Source organism: Lithobates pipiens, unplaced genomic scaffold (assembly GCF_037356315.1).
Source record: "Lithobates pipiens isolate NorthernLeopardFrog02 unplaced genomic scaffold, aLitPip1_a1.2 Scaffold_28, whole genome shotgun sequence".
Classification (NCBI taxonomy): domain Eukaryota; kingdom Metazoa; phylum Chordata; class Amphibia; order Anura; family Ranidae; genus Lithobates; species Lithobates pipiens.
In genome coordinates this window covers 204,787,796-204,815,050 of record NW_027507789.1, presented here as the reverse complement: position 1 = coordinate 204,815,050, position 27,255 = coordinate 204,787,796, and the positions used below count along the sequence as shown (strand labels likewise).

Sequence of the window (27,255 nt, the reverse complement as noted above, 5' to 3'; positions counted from 1 at the left end):
GAATTAGGCCGACGTTGCACTTGAAAGGACTGATCACTAGCAACGTCTTTACAATTCGTACAGCATAGCCCTCTGCTACATGTTGAAACCATTTTAGTTTTGAGGCCAACAGAACATTACAGAATACATTTTGTAACCAAAAATACTTTATTGAATACCACATCATAAATTAGCTGAATGTCACATCATAAATATAAGTTGGCCACAGGAGACCATTGTCATTAAATAAAAAAAAGGCACAGGACTGCAAAAGACAGAATTAGAAGAAAAAAAAATAAAAAATTAAGTATAAAAAGAGCACACTCCCATTCCAATATGGACAGAAAAAAAAATTGCCTTTGGTAGTCCTGTACACTGATGCCCATCTACAGGAACTGGGTGCTTCAAGAGAACAGCTCATTGTTCAGTGATTGGATTCAGGTGGGGTGACCATGCTTGATATCCAGGGATAGTGAAGACAAGGCCGAACCTGAGCGATAAACAAAGGAAAGTTAGTCTTACAGCTTAGAGCAAAGGGCCAGTTTATGGTCCTTCAGGCTTTGGGGGCAGATAATGTCCCATGCCCAGCATCAGTGAGACTAAACAGGGCTGCAGGGGAGGTAGTCAGCAGAAGAAGAATAGTGCCCCATTGTTGGGTGGCAGTGGGAGGACTAGTGCCCCAAGGGCCAGATAAAAAGGCAACAAAGGGCTGTTTTGGATCAGAACAGCCCGATATTATATCTACCCCTGATTAGATTGAATACAAAGCATGCACGCTCTGAAGCAATACGCTGACACCAGTTCAGACTAAAATACTTTAATATTTCCGCCTCAAGACTTTTATACAACTCCATTAAGGCTCCATTGCACACTGAAGCTCAAAAAAAGCTTTTTCTGGACGCCAGATTGCTGGCAGAAAATGCAGGTTGAAAAACATGCTTTTAACAGCGTTTTGTACTAGCGTTTATTAGCATTGGCGTTTATGGGCGTTTTGTACTAGCGTTTATTAGTGTTAGCATTTACAATAAAAATACAGAGGACACTACAAAAATCCCACAGTGCATTGAAAAAAATAGAATGCTGAACGCCAATTAATGTGTGTTTATGAGCGTTTATCGTTTTTTGGTGGTGAAAAACGGCACTTTGAATGCAAATTTCTGGCGTTCAGAAAAAAGCCCATAAACGCCACTGCTCATTAAAACTAAAAAACATCCATGTGTGCATGGACACAGGCTAACAGAGTGGAGTTTATGGGCTTTTAAAAAAAAAAAAAAAGCCCAAACTCCAATAAACTGCAGTTTATGAGCTCCGGTGTGGATGGAGCCTTAATATTAAGACATGTCAACAAGACTGGCGCATACAAACCACAAATATATAAATGCATATAGTGCTAAAACATTCATTTTAGTTGGGTGCTCATTTAAGTAGCTTAGTTCTCACATTGGCGTTCTTGCTTCTTCTGAGTGTATTCAGAGAAGAGGTGCGATTCTTCAATCTGATCAGGGGTAGATATAATATCAGACTTGTTCTGAGCCAAAACAAGGCCAGCAAAAAATTACAGCATTCCAAATCCTTATGAAAACGATTTATTGGTACAGGTTGGAAGATTACAAGGACTCTCGTTTCAGCAAACCGCCTTGGTCAGAGCAAACTATATACATAAAGGGGACTCCACCCACCACACAGGCAATCAAGCAACCAATAGTACCCATCATGCCAATTGAAAATATTCTGTTAGATTGCCTTTAGAAACGCTTTAATCTCCCAATGTGGACACTTCCGGTTACCCCAAGTGATCCCCTTCATTTGTAGGCATTTGCTCTCACTTCCTATTTGTTTAGTGGACAGGAAGTAAAAGGGAAATCTTTTAAATGGGACACAGATGGCAAACTGACAAGTTTTAACGCCCCTTAGTCTATTGTAAATGAAGTTTTGCCTATGGTTTTACTTTAGCCACAGAACCTGTATATAGTTTACACTGCATGTAACAATCTAAGTGGGGGAGTGGATCATTCATTTTCCCCCAGAGATTGTGTTACATTCAGTGTGTTAATAAAATAAATGTAATAGTGGAGAAGGGGGTGAGGTCCCTGTCAGACCATTTTTTAAAGCCGGTCTGCGCAAAGACTCAAAACTACTATTGCACCTCTGGAGGGTCAGAGCCAGGAAGAGGACAGGCATCCCTGCAGTGATTATTTCTCAAGGATCCAGCCGCCTGCATAATATGGACACTTCATTACTGGCAAGTAAATGTGACGAAAGCTTGTAGGGCGTTGGCCAAAAGTCAGCTGTATTATGCAGCTCCATTACTAGATCATTTTGCAAACGCAACTAGTGAAAGTACCTAAATTTGACTCATCAGCCTCTTACAATCCCTCTTGGAGAGATAAAGACTGGGGTCCAACCAGGTGTGCTGCATGCATGTGGCAAGGTACCTGCTGATGGGCAAAGTGAGCAGAGGGCAACTTTGGTCTTCTACTCCCCTGTCCAGCCAGCAGATCAGAGAGGGTGGAGAGATGACAGCATAGCCCAGTGATGGCGAACCTTGGCGCTCCAGATGTTTTGGAACTACATTTCCCCATGATGCTCAGCTATACTGCAGAGTGCACGAGCATCATGGGAAATGTAGTTCCAAAACATCTGGGGCGCCAAGGTTTGCCATCACTGGCATAGCCTAACATGGAGTCATTGCCTTAGCTGTTCTATTAGGGCTCTGTAGGTCTTAAAACCTGGATGGACTAAAAATTCAAATCCTTTGGCAGGTTAACTGCTCTAGGGTCTTCTCTAGACTTCTCCATTTGCCTACATGTTTTCAAAGCTAAACTGCAGGCAGAAAATTGTAGACATATCTGACCTTTCAGACAAAGTTTTCCTGTGTTCATAAATGTGTGAACAGGCAGGTCCCACAGCTATGGAGTTGGCAGGCCCTGGTGTGCCATGTACAGGATTTTAAAGCAGGGTTCTCCATAGACTCAGTTTGATGCATCTGACCTACCTCTTGCAGTAAGGCCACTTCAAAGCTAGTTTGCAGCTGGCCAATTGCTTTAGGGGCATCTCATCCACTGAGATTAAAACTTTCACGCAAGCCCTGGAACCAGCATTAGAATAACTCCCAACTGTGGCTTTTTGTACAGCTGGCTTATTAGAGCCATCCTGGGGACACCAAAATTAACCCTGCAACTACTTTTGTTCTAAAGAGAACCAGCTAAATACAAGCAATGCTGGTCAACTAAAGACAAGCACGCAGTCAGGAATATTTAAGTGATGAAGGCATCTGGTCAGGTTTTTGGTTTAATGGGATAGTGGAGCTTAGAGTCAGCAAAGACAAGCTTACTCACCTGCCCTGCCAGCTCAAGACATGAAGGCCCGCATGCTGCCTCTGATGGTTGCCCGACAAATAGGACAATGTCTGAGATTAGGGGCGCAGTCCATGCACACCACCAGGTGTCCACAAGGTACGAAGACCATTGATGAGTCTTTGTCCATACAGACTTTACACATCCTTTCCTCCTTGAGCCGCCGCAGCTGTTCCTCTGTAGTGAGTGTCGTTTCTGAAGGGAGCAAGTTGTATCAAAACCAAACCATTTAAGCATTCACCTCAATCAACCTTCAATACTTGTGCCCAAACATGCATTGCCAGGCTTTAGCACATCTCTTTTACTTCAAAGTCCATGAGTTAGATCAGCGTTTCTCAACACCAGTCCTCAGGGAAGTCTTTAAGGCAGGGCAAAAGTGGCAGCTGCCCTGGGCCCTGTCATTGTTGTGCTGCCCAAAGCAGCTGCCCCATACTTGCCAACAATCCCCCAGTGTAAATTTCCTTGTCCCTTGAAGTTTTAGCCCTGTGTCACGATATCTCAGTGTGAAGTGATGGTACTAAAGCTGCCCAGCTCTGCCCTATTGTGTACAGATGCCTCACCTGCAGATGCCGTGTAATTAACTGGCATTCATATGTAAATAGTGGTGGCATTACCAAGTAAATAGATTCGGCCGGCAGCATTGATATGTAAATAAAGGTGGCATTCATATGTGTATCATGCTCCCCTGCAGTGAGGAGATGATGTGCTGTAACCTCTAGCAAACAGTGAGCAATATTACTTTACAGTAATCTCTAGCAACCAACAAGCAGAAATCATTTGCTGTAACCTCTAACAACTAATTAGTGATCCGTAATGTGTGCTGTAACCTCTAGCAACCAGTCATTAAGCAGTAATGATATGCTGTAACCACTTGCATTTGCTGCCTGATCTGATACAATGAACTGATTTTAAGTCTAGCTGCTATTTATTGTATGTCTCGGAGCAGGTGGAGAGCAAAATTGCATGGGGGGGGTGTCCCCCCTGAAAATTTTTGCCCACGGTCCAATCAATGTTAAAGACGGCCCTGCCAGTCCTCAAGGTGTCCCAAAAGGTCATTTTTTTGCTGTGGTAATTATTATGGCAGTGAAACTTATCAAGTTACCTGTGCAAAATGGAAAGCCTGACAACATGACCTGTTGGGGCACCTTGAGGACTGGAGATGAGAAACACCAAGTTAGATCATGCATGCCACAACATTTTGATTTATATGTCAAGATTACCTGGTTGTTTGGGGGGCTGGGTTGCAGATCTTTGTGCAGGACCTTCTGAAATGCGGGTAGGTTCTGGAAAGAGAAGAGCTTTAATCATACAGATCTGAACAAAAACACATTTAAATGCTGCAAACCTGAGGACGACATTTAGATTAATTAAGGAACTTCCAACATTGCAATAGCAGAAATGAAAGCAACCTCCTCCTAGCCTGTGGAGAACCTTGGCTTACCATACTAGACAAAGCAGCAATTACAGACCTTGTTAGCGTCCATCTCCGGCTTCAAAACTATTGAAATTAAATTTAAATATGAACGTTTTCAGAACAAAAAAAAAAAGCTCTTGCTTAAAAATCTCATTGGTTTATATGAAGTTGGTGTTTGCCATCAACAGGGCAGGACTTAGGGTGGTGGGGGCCCCTGGGCTTGAGTCACTTTCGGGCCCTACCTTCTATACATTACCTTATCTATCGGCATATAACACGTGCTGGCATATAACACGCACCCCAAGTTTAGGAGGGAATTTTAAGGAAAAACTTACATTTAAATGCCCATCAATGCAGCCTTATCAGTGTCCATCTGCAGCCTTGCCCATCCATCTGCAGCCTTGTCCAGTGTCATTGCAGCCTTGTCATTGCAGTCTTGAAGTTTAAAAATGGCGCTGCCAAGATACAGAGTCCTGTGTATCTCGGCAGCTCTCGGGCCCTCTCACAGTCCCGAGCGGAGCCAAGAGTAGTCGAGGGTACTCGGCTCACAGTTACGCCCAGTCCCTATGTTATGTCCATTATAGGGCGGGACTGGGCATAACTGAGCGGAGCCAAGCCAGGTACACTCGGCTATGTATCTTGGCGGGGCCCCCTATTGGGTGGGGCCCATGGGCTTTAGCCCAGTCAAGCCCAATGGTAAGTCCTGCCCTGGCCATTAACATTCTAAAGATATTGATGCCTGGCTTTCCTGCTGATCGTTCTTGGAGGAAAGCCATGGAACATGTACCTAGATTTGAACTCTTGACTAGAGGGCTGCATGCCTGGTCATTCAATGGGGAAACCAGAGAATCAGCATGGCAGCCAGGGTCCCAGCATCTTCAGAAGGACATTAACTTTCGCATGACAGATTCTCCAAGATGAACACCAGACAAGTATTAAAAAAACCTGATGAAGCGCAATACATTTATCAATGCTGTATTAATACCTTGAATGCAAGCAATAAAAAAAAAAATAGCAGAATCTAGCCTGTGTAAACCTCCTGTCCCCTGTACAGCAGAGCTCACACTAGAGGCAGAAGCAGCACAAAGCCAGTCAGTTGTGCTACAGTGCTCATGTGCACAGGACATGGGGATTGGAGGGGCGAGCCGAATGACAGATGAGCTCACCACTGCGGTGCATCTCCTTGCAAAGGCTTTGGAGGGGGACCAGAGCTGCCAAAGCAAAATTCAATCAGCTCTACTGCCCTGACTGACCAGGCTGCACTTTGCGGCAGAGCTGCACACATTATGGATAGAAATGCCAATCTTGACAGGCAATACAGCTCAATTAAAAAAGGTATTTGCCTGGAGTTGAGCTTAAATAACCAAAGCTCACCATAAAATGTTGAAAATCTGGCTGTACAATCTAATTTTATCTTAACGTATGTAGTAGAAGGGCCTGCCTGATTAAATACAGTAGATTAGGTAGGTCCTCATTACATAGTTTTAGAAAATCCAAGATTTTACAGTCACATTGTATAATGTAGGTTTTCGCTCAGGCTATGCATGTACCTGGGGTCTGTGGCACACTCTCCTCTTCTGCCAGCACAGTTTCATCGACCAGTTCAGAGACCAACTCAGACAAGCAGCTGTGAGGGGCCCCGACCATTAGGAATCGGCTCTGCACCACACTGGCCACCAGGCTCTCATCAAAGCCCATCCGCAGGGCGTCCTGTACTATGGACAACTGGAGGAAGTCCTGCCAGTGTCCCGGAGAATCTGCAAGGGACCAGCATGCCAGGGATTAATATGGTCACGTCAAATTAAGGCAGGCTTGTAGTTTAATAACTAAATACATTTAGGAGAGGATAGACCCCCCCCCCCCCCCTGCGCACTGTTCCGGCAAGGAAGGTTTTAGCTTCTAGGAAGAACTATGGTCAAGCGATGCTGTAACTTTGGTGAGGCCCAACTATTAAAGCTGAACTCGCAGCAGATCGCAAATGGTATACAGTTATCTAAATTTGTGACCTGTGCAAATACCAGAATTTAACCTTGTGTACAGCTTCTTACCCCAGTACAGCAAAGCTCAGAAAGGGGGAGGGAGCAGGACAAGCCAGTCTGCTGCAGCATGCGGAAAGGAGGAAAGAGCAGAGTGACAGGTGAGCTCATCAATGTGCTATTGGAGGGGGGGGGGGGGTTGGAGCACGAGATCTGTAGGAAAAAACAAAAATACCACACTGCCACACAGAAGGCTAGAGCTGTGTATTCTTCAGGACTGGATGGTCTGAAATACAAACTTCTTGGGCAACTAAAAAAACTCCCATGTGCATATCTCTAGTCATTTGCCTGGAGTTGGGCTTTAATCACCAATGACCCCTTAGAGCATCAATCTCCCACAGCCTCCCAATCACATATACTCCGCATATTAATGCCATTTGATAAAAGCCATTTCCTGTCTCTGTAACCCTGCTATGAAGGACCTTGCCTAGACATTTCCAGCCAGCCCTAACCCTGTCTTCCAGTTGTGCATCCACATAGCTCTAGACCAGGGATATGCAATTAGCGGACCTCCAGTTGTTGCAGAACTACAAGTCCCATGAGGCATAGCAAGACTTACAGCGACAAGCATGACACCCAGAGGCATGATGGGACTTGTAGTTTTGTAACAGCTGGAGGTCCGCTAATTACATATCCCTGCTCTAGACTGTCCCTGATTACAAGCGACTGTCCCTCATTTGGAGCAATGTCCCTCTTTTGTCCCTCAATTTTGTACCGATCTACATAGTGGTGTATTAAATGCACTATTAAAACAGGCAGTGGCTGCAGAAGATCAATGGCATAAAAAAATAAATAAAAAAAAAAGTCTATATATCCTGAAAAAACCCTTTCAGAAAATCCTCAGCAATAGTCTGATACACAGTGCATTTGAAAACAAAGGTCATCCAGTTGGTTTTCTATTTAGGCAATTGTAAACCCCAAGTGTGTAATTGGGTAAAGACTGTAGGGTACAACTTTCATAAAACATCAAAACCTTGGTCGTGCAGTGTCTATCTACTCAACCATCCACTGCAATGCCCCTAGAGCAGTGGTCTTCAAACCACAGATGTGGCTCTTTACTTGTATTTATCCAGCCGATGGGTTCCTATTGCTCCCACCAACACCAACTATGGGGAACGAATGCCCCCATCGATGCTGGGGTATTTTCTACTCACTGGCCACAGTCTGACCCCTCAGAGTCAAGGACAGTAAACGGGCCCTTTTAGAAAATGTGGAGACCCTGCAGGCTTGAAAACTCAGTAAAAAACCCCTAGTCTGATCTGGCCAGTTTTGGAGAAGACACCACCAACCGAGATCAAAAGTTCAAAAACCTTCTCCAATGTTTTGGTGCCTACCAGGACAAGTCCACACCAGAGACATCTTACGTGCCTACCATCTTACACCCAGAAAATGACCATGAACGCTCAGGAGACTCGTCCATGGCCGCTGCCGAATGGCAGAGTCAGGAATCTAGGTCCAACTTCATGAGATGTGTGCACTGACCGAGAAAGCCAACCCACTGGACAAGGTAGAAGAACATATCTACAACCTGTAGTAAAGAGTAGAAAAATTGTGCTGTCCTCAGTGCCAAAATATATATTTATAGCTACAACTTGGTGATCTGAAAGCCAGTTCCCTGTGCCAAAATTTGAGAACCACAATATAAAGCCTCATTTTCCTTATTTCCAGGAAAGTGATCACTTGAAAAAAGGTCAAGTCATACACTTAACAGCCATTTCTGTAGCTTAATTGAAAAGTTCATTTTTGATTAGCTGCCCAAATTGACAGTTCTCATAGTAGGCTTATTACAGTACATGAGTCCTCAACTACATCAAAGATTTGTGATTGAAGTTGCACTAGTTTCAACAGTCAACACAATAGGAAACAAAATATAAAAAATATAAAAAAGGTTCTCATAGCACGTAGCTCAGGCCTTGAAAAAGTTGACCTTTGAAAGCACAAAGCAAGCTGTCCCTTACCACTGGGTCTGCTGGAGCTCCCATCAGACATTCTCAGGAATTCGGACTGTAAAAAAAAAAAAAAAAAAAGTTGGAATAATGAGAACTGGAAATGCATGGAAGCCAAACCATAATAACTAATCAGGTGACTGAACAGTCCCAACTTATATGCCCCAGAAAATACTATGTAATTTGCAAATCAGGACTGTTTAGTGGTCTATTAAACCAGGTTACAATGCATGAGTACCATAGGTTACTCACCGAACTCTCTGGACTACCACCTATAGCATCTTGCACGCTACGAACATACGCAGGTCCCATGGACTGCACGAGAAATTCACACCTATAATAAAAGTTGTCAAGTTACCTCAAATCTGGCCACCATCTATGCATATCAAGTGTCCATATAGTAATGTAGTTAAAAGTTCTCACTTTTGAATCACCATTGAAACATTCTCACACTTTACAAGGTGTTACAAGGGCCCTCCTCATGCCTCTAGAAGAGGAGGTTTAAAGCAGAACCCTTAGAGAAAACCCTGTGGCGTTCCTCTGCAGCCCAAAATTATAAGTCAATTTTGGTCTAAGGCAGCCTTTCTTAACCTTTTCAACACAGAGGAACCCTTGAAATTGTTCTCCGGTCTCAGGGAACCCCCTGCTAAAAATTAGAACTCTACAACTCATGATACATTGATGTGATGGTCAGTGGGAAGAATGGTCCTTACACGTGGTCATTGGGAAGAATTACCTCCTTACAGATAGCTAAAAAGATCAATGGTGTCAGTGGGAACTTATTTGAGGCGCAGAAATTGTCCAGTGCTGAAGGAACCCCTAGCAACCTTTGGGGGAACCCTAGTTGAGAATCACTGGTCTAAGGCATGGGTGCTCAACCTCGGCCCTCCAGCTGTTTCAAAACTACAAGTCCTATGAGGCATTGGCAAGGCTGACCATTACAAATATGGCTCCCATAGGCAGAGGCATGGTGGGACTTTTAGTTCTGCAACAGCTGGAGGGACACAGGTTAAGCAGCCACAGTCTAAGGTGCCATTGAAAAGCACTTTTGTATCTCAACACCTACAAGCTTCCTTCTCCCCATGCTGCTGGTCCCCCAAAGTTTCTCTTCAGTAATGAGGCTGTTGTGATCAGGCACCCGAAGAGGAGCAACTTCAGGGGAATGGTTGCACTCTGAAGTCATAAAATGCACAAGTTTTAGTCCTGTACTGTGAGGACAGCATGGGTCTGCCGGTAGGCAGGTACTCTCTACAATGCAGGCGGCTCTCTGCAGTGGCACTGCTGGGGAGGTCAAGAGGAACATTGTTCCTCAATGGTTTCCTAGGTCACTGACAAACCTATCCGATGGGATGCTGTCACCCCATGTGACCCTGTCAGCCATCTTGGGTGTGGCAGAGGCACTGGCTCCCAGGCTTGGTGCTTTTTACAAGTTGGTATAGTAGGGACATGTACCCTGCCTGTTAGGAAGGAAAGTTTCCCAGACTTGGCAGGAATACACCTCCTTGGACTTTGAGAGCAGGATGTGGCCTGGCTGTCTTATGCTCAGACGCTGTCAGTCCGACAGCCGATAGCTGCTCTTCACATTACTGGAAACAGCGAGCGCACCCTGTTGGGCAGCGCTTCCACCGGGTGTTCTTCACAGCGCCTGACTAAATAATTGCTTCACTACGCTGCATCCCACCTACATACCCACAAACCAGAGTGTTTGAGGGAAGAGGACATGGCTGCTGGGGGGAGTGCAGGTAAAAACTGCCATTTAATGGTACCAATGACAAATGAGTATTTAACCTACAAAGGTCTGTATTAAATTTTCCTGAAGCTCTATTAAGTATGCCCTGCCAAGGCATTGCATTGATTGGGGGTACAAACATCTTTCAGGTTGACTACTGCCAGAAAATTTCCCTTTAAAGCTTGTCCTACTGAAATTGGCTTGACATAAATTTGGGGGGGGGGGGTTATAAACAAACACCAATAAAAAGCACACCTTGACCTAATCTACCAAAACAGACTGGTGTTGCCATTGCAGATGTTCCCTCACACCCTGAAACCATTGTCACGTAGAAAGCAAGTGAGGGAAATTGTTTTAGAGTGTTGGTGCTACCTATATTGAATTTAGCGTTTAAATTAATTCAATATAGGTAGCGCCAACACCCTAAAACAGTCACAAGCCACGGACTTTAAATAAAGTCGGTGAATCAAAGGGCGGCAGCAACCTTTGCTTTTTCCTGCTTTTTCCATAAGCGTGGCTATTTGTATATACATCTTCTAAGTGAGGGAAATTACCCAAACCAAAATCCCAGCAGGCATGCCAACCACCCTTCCCCTCTCACCAAAACTCAGTTTAACTGGACTTCATGTCCTAAGAAATGGGTTCTTTACTAGAACTGATTGCACACTAGTTCTCTACAGGTTTGGGGTAGTTGAATTTTCAGAAAGGTCTGGTTAAGTTGTAGGCTTCTTTTCCTAAAACTTTTGAATGTACATAGTTGATCAGGTATACTATGATCAAACTCACCTTGGAAACCATTTGGCATGTTCCCTCCAGGGATCATCTCCCCTTTCCCAGTTTCTCAGTTCCCCATCACAGTGGAAGCACCGGACATTATCCCTCTGCCCTAGAACAAAAGCAAAAAGACATTATCCTCCTCTCGTAAAACCGAAAGGTCAAATCATGGGGCATTAGCCTTCTCACAGAACCCAAAAATGTCAAAACTTGGGGCATCATCTCTCGTAGAACCCAAAAAAGGTCAAAGCTTGTGGCATCACCCCATGCCCCCCCCCCATCAAAGAGTGGGGAGAATTATTCCTGTCTCAGAACCCAACACTTGAGGCATCATGTCTCACAGAAAAAAAAAACGGGTCAAAGCTTGACGCATCAGCCCTCAAAGAACCCAAAAAATTAGGGCATTACCTTCTGTCAAATCTCAAAAGGTCAAAGCATCCCTCTAACCTAGGTCAGGCCCAAAGACAAAGCAAAGGAAATCATCCTTTTCCTAGGACCCAAAGCCTACACACCATAAATTATGCCTCTGTCCTAGAACGTCAAAATCTAAAAAAGGTTCACATAAGATACTCACATTTCTTGCCAGTTTTACAAAGATTTAAACACCCAGATTTCTCTATAGGATCTGTGTTCTTCTGAATATGCAATTTCGAAAAAATGCATCAGTGCAACCCATTAAAACCACGGAAAAGGTTGCCCGTAGAAGCTTACTGCTCCAGGAAACACCCGTCATTGTTGTCACAACAGAAGAGCCATTGTGGCAGACCATTGTGATCAGGTTATAGCCTATAATAACTTCCTGTTCTGGGGTCTTCCCAACAGGGAGATGAGGACAGAGGAGTCAGCTGACCTCCAACCTACAGAGCATAGAACTGTTCCACCCTCACCTGACATCACATGCCCCATAGAGAACCATTCACCAACTGCATGCTAGAGGTCACCTGAACCACAAAGGCCAGCATGACTTCACAGTAATAGGATTAGATTCCAATTTTGAATGGGTGCACAAGTCACAATGTTATACTTAATGCATCTTCTCCCTCTTGTTACACATGAATTCCCTATGGTGGGGTAGGACTGATCCCAATCCTCCTAGTACATTCCAGTATTGAAGAATTTCCTGTGATGGGGTATGAGCGATCCCAGTTCCTCCCAGGATAGATGAATCCCCATAGTGGCGTAGGAGTGAGCCCAGTATTTACCAGTATAGTTTAAGCATCCTATGGTGAAGTATAACCCCAGTTCCTCCCAGTACATACCAGTATAGATGAATCCCCCTATAGTGGGTTTGGCATGATCCCAGTATAGATGAAGCCCCCTATGGTGGGATATGAGCCCAGTTCCTCCCAGTAGATACCAGTATAGACAAATCCCCCTATAGTGGGGTTGGAGTGATCCCAGTCCCCCAGTACATATCAATATAGAAGAATCCCCCTATAGTGGGGTACAAGTGCTCCCAGTATACACCAGTATAGATGACCCCCATAGTGTAGTATGAATGACCCAGTATAGATGAAGCCCCCTATGGTGGGGTATGATCCCAATTCCTCCCAGTACAGAAGAATCCCCCTATAGTGAAGTATGAGTGAGCCCAGTATAGATGAAGCCCCCTATGGTAGGGTATAATCCCAGTGCCTCCCAGTACAGAAGAATTAGTTGGGTTTGAGAGAACCCAGCCCCCCCCCCCCCCCCAGTACATGCCAAAATAGAAGAATCCCCCCTCCCCATAGCGGGGTATGAGCGCTCCCAGTACACCAGTATAGAAGAATCCCCTTATGGTGGGGACTGGGGTATGATCCCAGTACATACCAGTATAGAAGAATCCCCTTATGGTGGGGACTGGGGTATGATCCCAGTACATACCAGTATAGAAGAATCCAGCAGCAGCCAGTTGTTCGGGGCTGAGTCCAGTGTGTTGCGGCCAGTTGCGGAAGGTCCCCATGCGGTTGGTCATGTCCAGTAGCTCAGGGTAGACGGCGGGGTCATCGTTGTCCTGCTCCCCGGGCAGTCGGTGAATCTGGCTGAGGATGTGTCCGTCCGGTAGATCTGGTTGCTGGGTGATGGGGACGTTGCTGGGCTCTGTTCCCCGGAGGAAGGGACAGGTAGGGAAGTATTTGTGGTGCTCGGTATCAGCCCGGTCCCCGGGCTCCCAGCTCCGGAGGATCCCACCGCAGGAGAAGCACTGCACCCGGTCCCCAGTGCCCAGGTAGAAGAAGCCGGCCTGGGCCAGGTGATGGGGGGACACCGAGCCCGGCCAGTCCCGGAATGTCCTCAGCCGGCTTGCCTCCCTCTCCATCCCAGACTTGACCGAACCGGGGGGCCCCCAGGAGCCCAACACCTCCCGTGCCGAGTCCATGGCGGAGCGCTGACCACTTAGGCTGCCCAGAGTCACCAGAGCAGAGGGACGGAGGATGTTCTGGAAGAGACCGGACACAGGCAGCGTTATACCGGGGAGGGGGGAGGGGGGACAGGCAGCATCATACCGGGGGAGGGGGGACAAACAGCGTGACACCTGTCAGTAAAAGTACGGGGGGGGGGGGGTCACACCTGTCCATACCAGCTGCTGATAGGAGGGCTGGCTGAACTACCCTGTCCTGGGCCCAAGCTCTCACTTCAGAAGAGGCCAGGGCTGGCACCTGCAGGAGAGGAGAGCCAGCTGTACTGCCTAGTGACACCTATGGATCCCCTGCAACTCTGCCGGCATTCTCCCTCCATCAGCTCTGCGGGGGGGATCAGTTCTAGATTCCTGCAAAGTATCCCGATTTGGAGCAGAGGGGGAGAGCTGTAGAGTCTGCCTTTACCCAGTCCTGGAATTCCCCCTCCATCCCACCGGCCTCTGCTCCCCCTCCCTCCAGGTCATAGTCACTGCTCTGCGTTCACTTGAATGGGCTGCCATGTGTGACAGAGGCTCAACCTTTTAAAGCATGCAGCTTTGTCACATGAAAATGCAAGTCTGCCAATTGCATTTGGGGTGCCATTAACCACTTAAGGACCAGGCCTATTTGTAACATTTATTTAAAATAGTATTTCTTGCTAGAAAATTACTTAGAACCCCTAAACAATTAATTTTTAGCAGAGACCCTAAAGAATAAAATGGCGGTCATTGCAATAAGTCACCATTTGTGCAGCGGTGTTTCAAATGCATTTTGAAAAAGAAAAAAAAAAAAAAAAAACACTTCCATGAATTAACCACTTCAGCCCCAGAAGATTTGGCTGCTGAATGATCCGGGTCTTTTGCGATTCGGCACTGCGTCTCTTTTACCGACAATTGCGCAGTCATTGCACCCAAACATAATTGACATCTTTTTCCCCACAAAGAGCTCTGTTGGTGGTATTTGATTGCCTCTGCATTTTTTATTTCTTTGCGCCTAAAAAAAAGCACAACAATTTTGAAAATAAAATATATATATTTTGTACTTCTTGCTGTAATATCCTTTTTTTTAAAAAGAGCAAATTTCTCAGTTTAGGGCGATATGCATTTTTTTTTTCCCCCAAATATGTAGGAAATAAATCGCAATAAGCATATATTGATTGGTTTGCGCAAAAGTTATAACATCTACAAAATAGGAGATAGATTAATAGAATTTTTTATTATTGTTTTTACAAGTAATGGCGGCGATCTAAATTTTATCACGACTGACATTATGGCGGACACAGACAATTGACACATTTTTGGGACCATTGGCATTTATACAGCAATCGATTCTACAAAAATGCATTGATTACTGTAAAAATGTCACTGGCAGTGAAGGGGTCAACACTAGGGGCAATTGAGGGGTTAACTGTTGCCTGGGAGGTGATTCTAACTGAAAGGGGGAGGGGACTGACCTAGTGGAAGTGAAGGATCGTGGCCAATAGGAACACACAATCTGTCATGTCTCACAGAACAAAACATGAATTTGCATGTTCACACACTTCCGTGTTCTGTCCCTCCTGCTTGCGATCACTCGAACATGTGTGGTTTGAACACCGTTTACATACGTGGGCGTGACTTGCGTATGCGTTTACTTCTGTGCAAGGTCAGATGGACGGGGCACTGTAAACTATAGATTTGTGTTTATCCCAGGCATGTTGACTGCCTCACTACCTCTGTTGGTAGTTTACTACAATCATCTGCCCCTTCAGTAAAGTACTTTAAGACTCGTGAACTTTTATTTTTACACTGTCCCTTTAAATAAAATTTTGGGTTACTTTTATTCCATTATCCCTTGTAATAGAAATAAGCATGACAGGTCAAGCACACAAAGAATTATACAAGAATATAAAATGTTACTATGTAAAGAAAATATTTTGTAATAAAAAAGTATTGGGAAAAAAAAAAAAAAAAAAACACAGCAAGACAGGTCATACTTATGGAGAGATCTGGAGTAAAAAAAAAAAAAAAAAAAAAATAAAAAAAAAATTTGCGTGTATAAATATTTTTTACATTTATACACGCAAATTTTTTTTTAATTTTTTTTTTTTTTTTTTTTTTTTTTACTCCAGGGGTTTACAAGGGGTTTAACCACTTCAGCCCCAGAAGATTTTACCCCCTTCCTGACAGGGCACTTTTTGCGATTCGGCACTGCATCGCTTTAACTGACAATTGCAGCCGTGTGACGCTGCGCCCAAACAAAATAGACATTGTTCCCCCCCCCCCCACAAATAGAGCTTTTTGGTGCCATTTGATCACCTCTGCGGTTTTTATTTTTTGCGCTATAAACAAAAAAGCTGACAATTTTGAAAAAATAATTTTTTATTTTCTGCTCTAAAACATCCAACATTTTTAAACATTTTAAAAATTAATTTATTCATCGATTTAGGCCAATATGCATTTTATTTTTACTTTTTGCTATAATGAATAATGAAAAATATTTAAAAATTTCTCCTTAGTTTAGGCAAATATGTAATCTACATATTTTTGGTAAAATAAAAAAATTATATAGCAATGAGCATACATTGATTGGTTTGCGCAAAAGTCTGCACAAACTAGAGTCCGCAAAATAGGGGATAGTTTTAAGGCTTTTTTTTTTTAGTAATAGCAATGTGCAATGTGCAATTTTTATCAGGACTGCGTCATTATGGCAGACACTTGACACTATTTTGGGACCATTGTTATTTATACAGCGATCAGTGCTATAAAAATGCACCGATTACTGTCTAAAAGACACTGGCAGTGAAGGGGTTAACCACTAGGGGGTGATGAAGGGGTTCAGTGCGGAGAGAGGTTGGTTTAGAAATGCCCAGGCAGCTGCCTGGGCATTTCTATACCAACCTCTCTCCATTATGAATCCTGGATGGTACTTGTATTTCATTTCTAATTACTGGTAACTTGAGGCTATACTCACCTATAGCTGAAGGGGTTAAGTGTGTCCTAGGGAGTGATTCTAACATAGGCGGGTTTTGGGCTTCAAGTCACATGACAGCAATCACCTCTCCCGATGACAGGGAGCAGTGATCTGTCATGACAAGCCAGAATGGGGAAATGCCTTGTTTATATAGGCACTTCCCTGTTCTGAGGCTCTGTGGGAGACCGGCAGACAGTCCACTGGTCCAGCGGGCACACCTGCTATCCCCGGCTCTTAAAAAGGGGATGTACGGGTAGGCCTATCGCTGCCATTGTGCCGGCGTATATCAGCGTGCAGCCGTCGGCAAGTGGTTAAACAAACATGTTATCAGACATCTCAAGTCTCCCGCGACTCACGGAACACACCTGCATTTGATGGCGGGAGCTCACGGGCACGATCTCCCAGCTGAGCCCGCACTGCCACTCAGCCTGGAGCAGGGCCGGGCACCACAGGATAGGGACTATATCAGCTGCCCATCATACAGGACTTTGCACCACGTCGCAACTTAGCAAGAAAAACTAATGTTGACTTAAACAGGCTTCCATCTGCCAGAAACCTCCTAGCGATGGTAACCAAGCAGTAGAAAGCACCTCATTGGCCCACAGCCAGACTGGAGGCGCAGCCTGAACACTGATCGGAGGGCAGGAGGCATTGGTTTTGCCCCTGTACCAGGAAGTCGCTGGGCGTCTCTCAGGTTGTTGGTGTGGAGGAGAGAGGTACGGGGGGCAGGGCATATGACATGTATTTATACTCATGGCTTGTGTGTGACATCAATTAAAGAAAAGGCCGCAATCCGTACTGGATCAACTTTATTCAGAACATTCCAAGTGTTCACAAAAGACAGAAAGCTGGTAGAAGCATTTCACACACTCCAAAGGCGCATCATCCGGTGCAACAAATAAAGCACCCTTGTGTGTGAAACGCATCTGCTGGCTTTCTGTCTTGTGTTGTGACTTTGTACACCGTGTACAGAGGTCAGCAGTGTGGGAGATGCGAGGCGAGTAGTGGTTTGCATGGTACAACACTGGGCGATGGGCAGTGAGGCTGCATCGATGGGCACAGTGAGGCACAACATTAACTTAACTACTTTCCACCCGGCCGTTTATATACATTGGGAGCCGCCTCCTGACTGGACATTCAGGAACGTCCTTCAGGAGGGGGGATCACGCTCGTGCCCGCGCAGCAGCGCGATCCAGATTCACGCTCGTGTCACCCGGTCACGGCGCATCTCAGAACGGCAGGAGGGCTCTGTGATTGGCCCTCCTGATCACATGGCGGCCGTGTCCAATCACAGCTATCATGTGATGTAAACAAACAGCCGGTTGCTAGGCAATCGGCTCTCCTCACACGGAAGTCGCTGCTGAGGAGAGCAGATAGCTGCAGCCAGCTGGTGATCAGTGAGTATTCTCTGATTTGATCTGATTCTGTTTTTACAGCTTTTTACTCACTGATCACCAGTCTAGTAAAAAACACACGTCCCCCCGCATAATAAAAACACACGTCCCCCCGCATAATAAAAACACACGTCCCCCCGCATAATAAAAACACACGTCCCCCCGCATAATAAAAACACACGTCCCCCCGCATAATAAAAACACACGTCCCCCCGCATAATAAAAACACACGTCCCCCCGCATAATAAAAACACACGTCCCCCCGCATAATAAAAACACACGTCCCCCCGCATAATAAAAACACACGTCCCCCCGCATAATAAAAACACACGTCCCCCCGCATAATAAAAACACACGTCCCCCCGCATAATAAAAACACACGTCCCCCCGCATAATAAAAACACACGTCCCCCCGCATAATAAAAACACACGTCCCCCCGCATAATAAAAACACACGTCCCCCCGCATAATAAAAACACACGTCCCCCCGCATAATAAAAACACACGTCCCCCCGCATAATAAAAACACACGTCCCCCCGCATAATAAAAACACACGTCCCCCCGCATAATAAAAACACACGTCCCCCCACATAATAAAAACACACGTCCCCCCACATAATAAAAACACACGTCCCCCCACATAATAAAAACACACGTCCCCCCACATAATAAAAACACACGTCCCCATGATTATCTGCACACATATGTATGTGATCACCTGCACACATCTGTACATGATTATTTGCATACATGTCCGTGATCACACAAACCAATTATACACTTAACGGATTTTTTTTTTACCAAAACCATGTAGCAGAATACATTTTGGCTTAAATTTACGACAATTCGATTTTATTGGATTTCTTTGAAAATAGAAAAAAAGTGTTTTTTCCCCCCCAAATTTCCGCTCTTTTTGCGCTTATATCGCAAAAAAATAAAAAACGGAGTCGTGAATAAATAGCACCAAAATAAAGCTCTATTTGTGCGAACAAAATGATAAAAATTTTATTTGGGTACAGTAGCATGACCGTGCAATTGTCATTGAAAGTGCTAGAGCAATGAAAGCTGAAAATTGGGCTGGGAAAGAAGGGGGCAAAAGTGCCCTGTATTGCAGTGGTTAAAGTATTTTATTATGGCATAATTATCTGAAATGAGCTTTTGCAGGTTGGGATGTCTGTTATACTTGCCACCCTTGTGCAAAGGGTTTTCCTCAGAGTGGCACCGATCCTCTTCTGGCTCCTCCCCACAGAAACCTGCATTCCGAGGGGACATCTGTATGGGCGTGCTCCCGAGTCCTGTTGCTGTGTGCCCCCCCCCCAATGTATAATGGATCGATTCATGCATTGCATGTATCTATCCATGGTCGCCACCCCCTATTTAGGCATCAAGCATCTTTTTGGATGTCGGGCGCCTGAATTGTGGTGGGAGGGGGTATTTTTGAAGCACACAATTAGAGCCATAGACTAAAAGGCTTCAAAAAAAAGTGGTCTCTTGGCGCAAAGCATTGGGCTACGAGCCCACCTAGGTGTGTTAGAAAAGCAAATATTACACAAAAAGTGGCAACCCTACCCAGGACAGCAGGAAGGGGGCCTGATGTAGAACATGTGAAAAGGCCCCACAAGGAGAGTAAAGGGCCCGGGATCAGTGGGAAGAGCCCCAGGACCAGTGGCGGTGCAACCTTTAAGAACACCCGGGCGCCATCCCCCTCCATCCAGCCACCCCCCTCTATGACTAATGGATAGATTCATGCATTGCAGGAATCTATCCATGGCTGCCACCACCTAGTCATCTGTTCGGCCCCTTTTCGGACGCAGGGCGCCTGTATTACAGCGGGGGGGGGGGGGGGGGAGGGGCTGTTGAAACACACGATTAGAGCCATAGGCTCCAATAGGCTTCAAAATAGGGTGGACTCGTGGCACACAGCATTGCGTTCGCAGTCTATCCAGATGTGTGAGAAAATGAATATTTGCTTTCCTAACACTGAACCGCCTCTCTGCCAATCAGGGGCATGGGTTTGTTACCAGTCACTTGATTGGCTGAAAGGACAGGAGCTATGATTGGATGCCTATTGGCAGGATGGGAGGAGACACGAGCCGTCTGACCCGCTGCAATGTCCCACCACCCACCACCGTCATGCCTGCCCCACCACTAAGACAGGGTAAGCGCCAAGCAGACAACGGGTGGGGGGGGGCACAGTGGCAGTGTTTGATGGGGCACAGTGAGGCTGCAATTGATTTTTTTTAGCATGTACAGTTTGTCTACTTGCCCCCCCCCCCAAAAAAAAAAAAAATTGAGCACCAGCCACCACTTGTGTAGAATATATATCTATGGGATGTGTCTACAGTTCAGTAATTACATAAAGGGAAATACTTCTCTCCTGATGTGGATGGAGGGAGAGCACAAACATGCTTTGCGTTTATAAGGATGTAACCTACCTATCCTGCTGTGCGCTACTGAGTAGTGTGGTGTGCTGCTTGCAGAATGAGGGGCGTGATTTATGTTTAAGTGGGCTTGTTCCCATTTAACATCTACAGGCCAAGTGAACCGCCCACATTCAGTGCAATTCTCAAAGCATGATGGGAATTGTAGTTTGATTATAGTGTAGAGAGAAGAGGATATGATGCAATCACTGTGCCAACAGCTCCTCCTTGGCAGAATACATGCAGCATTTTTTTGAATTACAGAGCTGACTTCCTGAAAATTCAATTAGACTTTTCAATGGTAAGGAATGTCACAAATGTAATACAATGGAACCTCGGATTGCAAGTAACGTGGTTATTGAGCGTTACGCAATACAAGCATTTTTTTTTTTTTTTTTTTTAAAACATCCTGACCCAGTTTGCAAGTTGTTTCGCAAAACGAGAAGAATTCAAGCCTCTGCTGTGTGCAGTACCGCATTTGGCCAGAGGTGGGGGCTGGTGACTCGGAAACTTCCCGAGCCTTTGAGGGTTTCCGAGTGCAGCCAACGGTCTCCAAGTATTTCCAAGTTTCTCCAACCGCCCCCCCCCCACCTCTGGCCACATGCGGTATTGCATGCAATACAAGTCAACGTGGAACGAATTCTCTTAATTTCCATTGACTTCTATGGGGAAACTCCTTTATAAGCGAGTGCTTTGGATTACAAGCATTCTCCTGGAACGGATTATGCTCATAATCCAAGGTTCCACTGTAACCGTTTAGTGTAGAGGGTGTACTAATGGGGGATTTGACTATTTTGGTGCACCTCCCCCGCTGCCCATAAAAGATACCGTGGCAAACCTGTCGCCAGGACCACTCATCTGAAAAAGGATTGCCTGCTATATTTAAAAAGAAAAAAAAAAAGGGAGGTTATGGCAACTAACTGCTGCCATACCCACGATATACATCAAGGTAATAATGTAGCTATACAATGGGTGGTCTGGAAGTGGTTAATGGCACCAATTTTTCTCAAAACACTGCAGAATGCCCGTTACCTGTACAGCTGGTCACATCCAGGTAACGCCAAATGTTAATGCGGACTAAGGCTGGATTCACACCTATGGCATTTTTAGTGCTTTTTGCAGATTTCACTACAGAACGTGTTCCATAGGAAACCATGTTAAATGGGCTGTAGTGCAAATCTGCAAAATGCAAAAAGCACTAAAAATGCCATAGGTGTGAATCCAGCCCAATGCCTAGTATACACCGCTAGGTTGTTTTTTTTAGTCAAAGGCATTCAACTGCGGGCTGAATGAAAAAATAAAAAAGGTCAGAGGCGCTGATGGGGAGATGGTTGGCAGACTTTTGGTCACGCCCCTTCAGAAGCCAGCTGTCAGACAGGGCTGTATACATGCCATGGCTGCGATGCTTTACTTCAGTTGTGGCATTTTAAAAAGGCAGGCTGCAGAGTTGGAAGTTTGATACCCATCAGGTAGGTTGTACGGGGCCCCCGTGACTCCAACAACCCTGCATACAAGTACAGGGAGGGATGTCACCTGTCCATAACACTACGTCAGGGGGGGGGGTCACACCTGTCCATAACACTACGTCAGGGGGGGGGTCACACCTGTCCATAACACTACGTCAGGGGGGGGGGTCACACCTGTCCATAACACTACGTCAGGAGGGGGTCACACCTGTCCATAACACTACGTCAGGAGGGGGTCACACCTGTCCATAACACTACGTCAGGAGGGGGTCACACCTGTCCATAACACTACGTCAGGAGGGGGTCACACCTGTCCATAACACTACGTCAGGAGGGGGTCACACCTGTCCATAACACTACGTCAGGAGGGGGTCACACCTGTCCATAACACTACGTCAGGAGGGGGGGTCACACCTGTCCATAACACTACGTCAGGAGGGGGGGTCACACCTGTCCATAACACTACGTCAGGAGGGGGGGTCACACCTGTCCATAACACTACGTCAGGAGGGGGTCACACCTGTCCATAACACTACGTCAGGAGGGGGTCACACCTGTCCATAACACTACGTCAGGATGGGGGGGGGGGTCACACCTGTCCATAACACTACGTCAGGATGGGGGGGGGTCACACCTGTCCATAACACTACGTCAGGAGGGGGGGGTCACACCTGTCCATAACACTACGTCAGGAGGGGGGGGGGTCACACCTGTCCATAACACTACGTCAGGAGGGGGAGAGGGGGGGTCACACCTGTCCATAACACTACGTCAGGAGGGGGAGAGGGGGGGTCACACCTGTCCATAACACTACGTCAGGAGGGGGAGAGGGGGTCACACCTGTCCATAACACTACGTCAGGAGGGGGAGAGGGGGGTCACACCTGTCCATAACACTACGTCAGGAGGGGGAGAGGGGGGTCACACCTGTCCATAACACTACGTCAGGAGGGGGAGAGGGGGGTCACACCTGTCCATAACACTACGTCAGGAGGGGGAGAGGGGGTCACACCTGTCCATAACACTACGTCAGGAGGGGGAGAGGGGGGTCACACCTGTCCATAACACTACGTCAGGAGGGGGAGAGGGGGGTCACACCTGTCCATAACACTACGTCAGGAGGGGGAGAGGGGGGTCACACCTGTCCATAACACTACGTCAGGAGGGGGAGAGGGGGGTCACACCTGTCCATAACACTACGTCAGGAGGGGGAGAGGGGGGTCACACCTGTCCATAACACTACGTCAGGAGGGGGAGAGGGGGGTCACACCTGTCCATAACACTACGTCAGGAGGGGGAGAGGGGGGTCACACCTGTCCATAACACTACGTCAGGAGGGGGAGAGGGGGGTCACACCTGTCCATAACACTACGTCAGGAGGGGGAGAGGGGGGTCACACCTGTCCATAACACTACGTCAGGAGGGGGAGAGGGGGGTCACACCTGTCCATAACACTACGTCAGGAGGGGGAGAGGGGGGTCACACCTGTCCATAACACTACGTCAGGAGGGGGAGAGGGGGGTCACACCTGTCCATAACACTACGTCAGGAGGGGGAGAGGGGGGTCACACCTGTCCATAACACTACGTCAGGAGGGGGAGAGGGGGGTCACACCTGTCCATAACACTACGTCAGGAGGGGGAGAGGGGGGGTCACACCTGTCCATAACACTACGTCAGGAGGGGGAGAGGGGGGGTCACACCTGTCCATAACACTACGTCAGGAGGGGGAGAGGGGGGGGTCACACCTGTCCATAACACTACGTCAGGAGGGGGAGAAGGGGGTCACACCTGTCCATAACACTACGTCAGGAGGGGGAGAGGGGGGATCACACCTGTCCATAACACTACGTCAGGAGGGGGAGAGGGGGGGTCACACCTGTCCATAACACTACGTCAGGAGGGGGAGAGGGGGGTCACACCTGTCCATAACACTACGTCAGGAGGGGGAGAGGGGGGTCACACCTGTCCATAACACTACGTCAGGAGGGGGAGAGGGGGGTCACACCTGTCCATAACACTACGTCAGGAGGGGGAGAGGGGGGTCACACCTGTCCATAACACTACGTCAGGAGGGGGAGAGGGGGGTCACACCTGTCCATAACACTACGTCAGGAGGGGGAGAGGGGGGTCACACCTGTCCATAACACTACGTCAGGAGGGGGAGAGGGGGGTCACACCTGTCCATAACACTACGTCAGGAGGGGGAGAGGGGGGTCACACCTGTCCATAACACTACGTCAGGAGGGGGAGTCACACCTGTCCATAACACTACGTCAGGAGGGGGAGAGGGGGGGTCACACCTGTCCATAACACTACGTCAGGAGGGGGAGAGGGGGGGTCACACCTGTCCATAACACTACGTCAGGAGGGGGAGAGGGGGGGTCACACCTGTCCATAACACTACGTCAGGAGGGGGAGAGGGGGGGTCACACCTGTCCATAACACTACGTCAGGAGGGGGAGAGGGGGGGGTCACACCTGTCCATAACACTACGTCAGGAGGGGGAGAGGGGGGGGTCACACCTGTCCATAACACTACGTCAGGAGGGGGAGAGGGGGGGGTCACACCTGTCCATAACACTACGTCAGGAGGGGGAGAGGGGGGGGTCACACCTGTCCATAACACTACGTCAGGAGGGGGAGAGGGGGGGGGTCACACCTGTCCATAACACTACGTCAGGAGGGGGAGAGGGGGGGGTCACACCTGTCCATAACACTACGTCAGGAGGGGGAGAGGGGGGGGTCACACCTGTCCATAACACTACGTCAGGAGGGGGAGAGGGGGGGGTCACACCTGTCCATAACACTACGTCAGGAGGGGGAGAGGGGGGGGGTCACACCTGTCCATAACACTACGTCAGGAGGGGGAGAGGGGGGGGGTCACACCTGTCCATAACACTACGTCAGGAGGGGGAGAGGGGGGGGTCACACCTGTCCATAACACTACGTCAGGAGGGGGAGAGGGGGGTCACACCTGTCCATAACACTACGTCAGGAGGGGGAGAGGGGGGTCACACCTGTCCATAACACTACGTCAGGAGGGGGAGAGGGGGGTCACACCTGTCCATAACACTACGTCAGGAGGGGGAGAGGGGGGTCACACCTGTCCATAACACTACGTCAGGAGGGGGAGAGGGGGGTCACACCTGTCCATAACACTACGTCAGGAGGGGGAGAGGGGGGTCACACCTGTCCATAACACTACGTCAGGAGGGGGAGAGGGGGGTCACACCTGTCCATAACACTACGTCAGGAGGGGGAGAGGGGGGTCACACCTGTCCATAACACTACGTCAGGAGGGGGAGAGGGGGGTCACACCTGTCCATAACACTACGTCAGGAGGGGGAGAGGGGGGTCACACCTGTCCATAACACTACGTCAGGAGGGGGAGAGGGGGGTCACACCTGTCCATAACACTACGTCAGGAGGGGGAGAGGGGGGTCACACCTGTCCATAACACTACGTCAGGAGGGGGAGAGGGGGGTCACACCTGTCCATAACACTACGTCAGGAGGGGGAGAGGGGGGTCACACCTGTCCATAACACTACGTCAGGAGGGGGAGAGGGGGGTCACACCTGTCCATAACACTACGTCAGGAGGGGGAGAGGGGGGTCACACCTGTCCATAACACTACGTCAGGAGGGGGAGAGGGGGGTCACACCTGTCCATAACACTACGTCAGGAGGGGGAGAGGGGGGTCACACCTGTCCATAACACTACGTCAGGAGGGGGAGAGGGGGGTCACACCTGTCCATAACACTACGTCAGGAGGGGGAGAGGGGGGTCACACCTGTCCATAACACTACGTCAGGAGGGGGAGAGGGGGGTCACACCTGTCCATAACACTACGTCAGGAGGGGGAGAGGGGGGGTCACACCTGTCCATAACACTACGTCAGGAGGGGGAGAGGGGGGTCACACCTGTCCATAACACTACGTCAGGAGGGGGAGAGGGGGGTCACACCTGTCCATAACACTACGTCAGGAGGGGGAGAGGGGGGTCACACCTGTCCATAACACTACGTCAGGAGGGGGAGAGGGGGGTCACACCTGTCCATAACACTACGTCAGGAGGGGGAGAGGGGGGTCACACCTGTCCATAACACTACGTCAGGAGGGGGAGAGGGGGGTCACACCTGTCCATAACACTACGTCAGGAGGGGGAGAGGGGGGTCACACCTGTCCATAACACTACGTCAGGAGGGGGAGAGGGGGGTCACACCTGTCCATAACACTACGTCAGGAGGGGGAGAGGGGGGTCACACCTGTCCATAACACTACGTCAGGAGGGGGAGAGGGGGGTCACACCTGTCCATAACACTACGTCAGGAGGGGGAGAGGGGGTCACACCTGTCCATAACACTACGTCAGGAGGGGGGAGAGGGGTCACATCTGTCTGCACCACTATAAGATGGAGTCACCTAAATGAACCACTAAGGGGGAGGAGTCACCTGTCCATACCACTATACATGCCCCACAGACTCACCGGCCAGCTGATCTCCCACTGCATGCCATCATGTCCTCTGGTTTCCAGGGTGTCCATGCTGAAGGCCCCTTCCCCGACCATGGCTGTGTTCATGCTGATACTCCAGCGGATCATAGCTGAGGGAGGAGACCACCAACTGATCTGGAAGAAACATGGGGGCCTAGTCATCACATGGGGCATAGTGCACCTGACCACATTACATAAAAAGCGGCACTTTAAAAGGGGAGGGTCATAATCCACCTGGGGGTACATTTTTCTGGGAGGCAGAATCACCCACCTACATATGTTATATCACTCAGGGGGCATCACCCACCCAAATACACTACATCATACAGGTACCACCCATCCACTAAAACTGAGCACTCACCTGCAGAGCGACAGGGACGGAGTACCAGGCGGCAAGAACTTGAATATCCCGTATCTTCCTCTTGTAGTGTTCTGTACAGCAGAGCTCAGACTGGAGAGAGAGAAAAGCTTATATTAGTTGATCTAGTGACAGGAGATGAAGTCACTGTGCAGCTTCTTCATTCACTGTCCAGTCACAGGCTGGGGGAGGGACAAGACCGATACATGTTACTTTACCGCAGCTCAGAAAAGGTCACTCCCCATCAGATGTACTGTGTGGCAGAGCTGTGTAAATCTCAGATAGGGAGACCACTTTGTGCATTTTATCTGTTACATTTACAAAATTCTCAACTGCTTCAGCCTCCTGCCGTGATGGGATTGCAGGGGGCTCACCCTTATTTCAAGTAAGGCCAACATGGCTTGTTGCTCATATTTGCACTAGTATACTTACCTGTACAATCCTATACTTTGAGTCCCCCACGGGACAGAGTCGGGCTAATATTAGTTACTTGCTGGGTCATACTTCATAATTGGGTGAATGGACACTGGTAGACCAAAGGTCTTCAGGACAGGAAGTGATCC

At 47.8% G+C, this 27,255-nt stretch overlaps 1 protein-coding gene across 2 annotated transcripts; it reads right to left on the bottom strand.

The window, feature by feature from the left end:
- Positions 1-128: 128 nt before the first annotated feature.
- On the bottom strand, positions 129-27,255 carry BIRC7 (baculoviral IAP repeat containing 7). 2 transcript variants are annotated; one of them, XM_077460341.1, is made up of 11 exons: positions 27,125-27,253; positions 26,696-26,785; positions 26,329-26,469; positions 13,098-13,650; positions 11,247-11,346; positions 8,984-9,065; positions 8,744-8,789; positions 6,300-6,506; positions 4,556-4,618; positions 3,318-3,530; positions 129-469 (listed from the first exon to the last, which is right to left on the bottom strand). In XM_077460341.1, the coding sequence occupies exons 3-10, from the start codon at positions 26,440-26,442 to the stop codon at positions 3,331-3,333; spliced, it is 1,365 nt and encodes a 454-aa protein (XP_077316467.1). In that variant the 5' UTR covers positions 26,443-26,469; positions 26,696-26,785; positions 27,125-27,253; the 3' UTR covers positions 129-469; positions 3,318-3,330. The 2 variants fall into 2 exon arrangements, with proteins under 2 accessions (XP_077316467.1, XP_077316468.1); XM_077460342.1 differs by lacking the exon at positions 6,300-6,506 and having other exon boundaries at positions 27,125-27,255.

Bases quoted from the DNA above. Each gene is read 5' to 3' on its own strand.
- BIRC7 (XM_077460341.1), bottom strand. From the start codon at position 26,442: ATGATCCGCTGGAGTATCAGCATGAACACAGCCATGGTCGGGGAAGGG. The intron at 6,507-8,743 runs GTAAGGGACAGC...GGTCCCTTGCAG, and splicing joins GAGCTCCAGCAGACCCAGTG to ATTCTCCGGGACACTGGCAG. The intron at 4,619-6,299 runs GTACATGCATAG...TTCTCTTTCCAG, and splicing joins GAGTGTGCCACAGACCCCAG to AACCTACCCGCATTTCAGAA.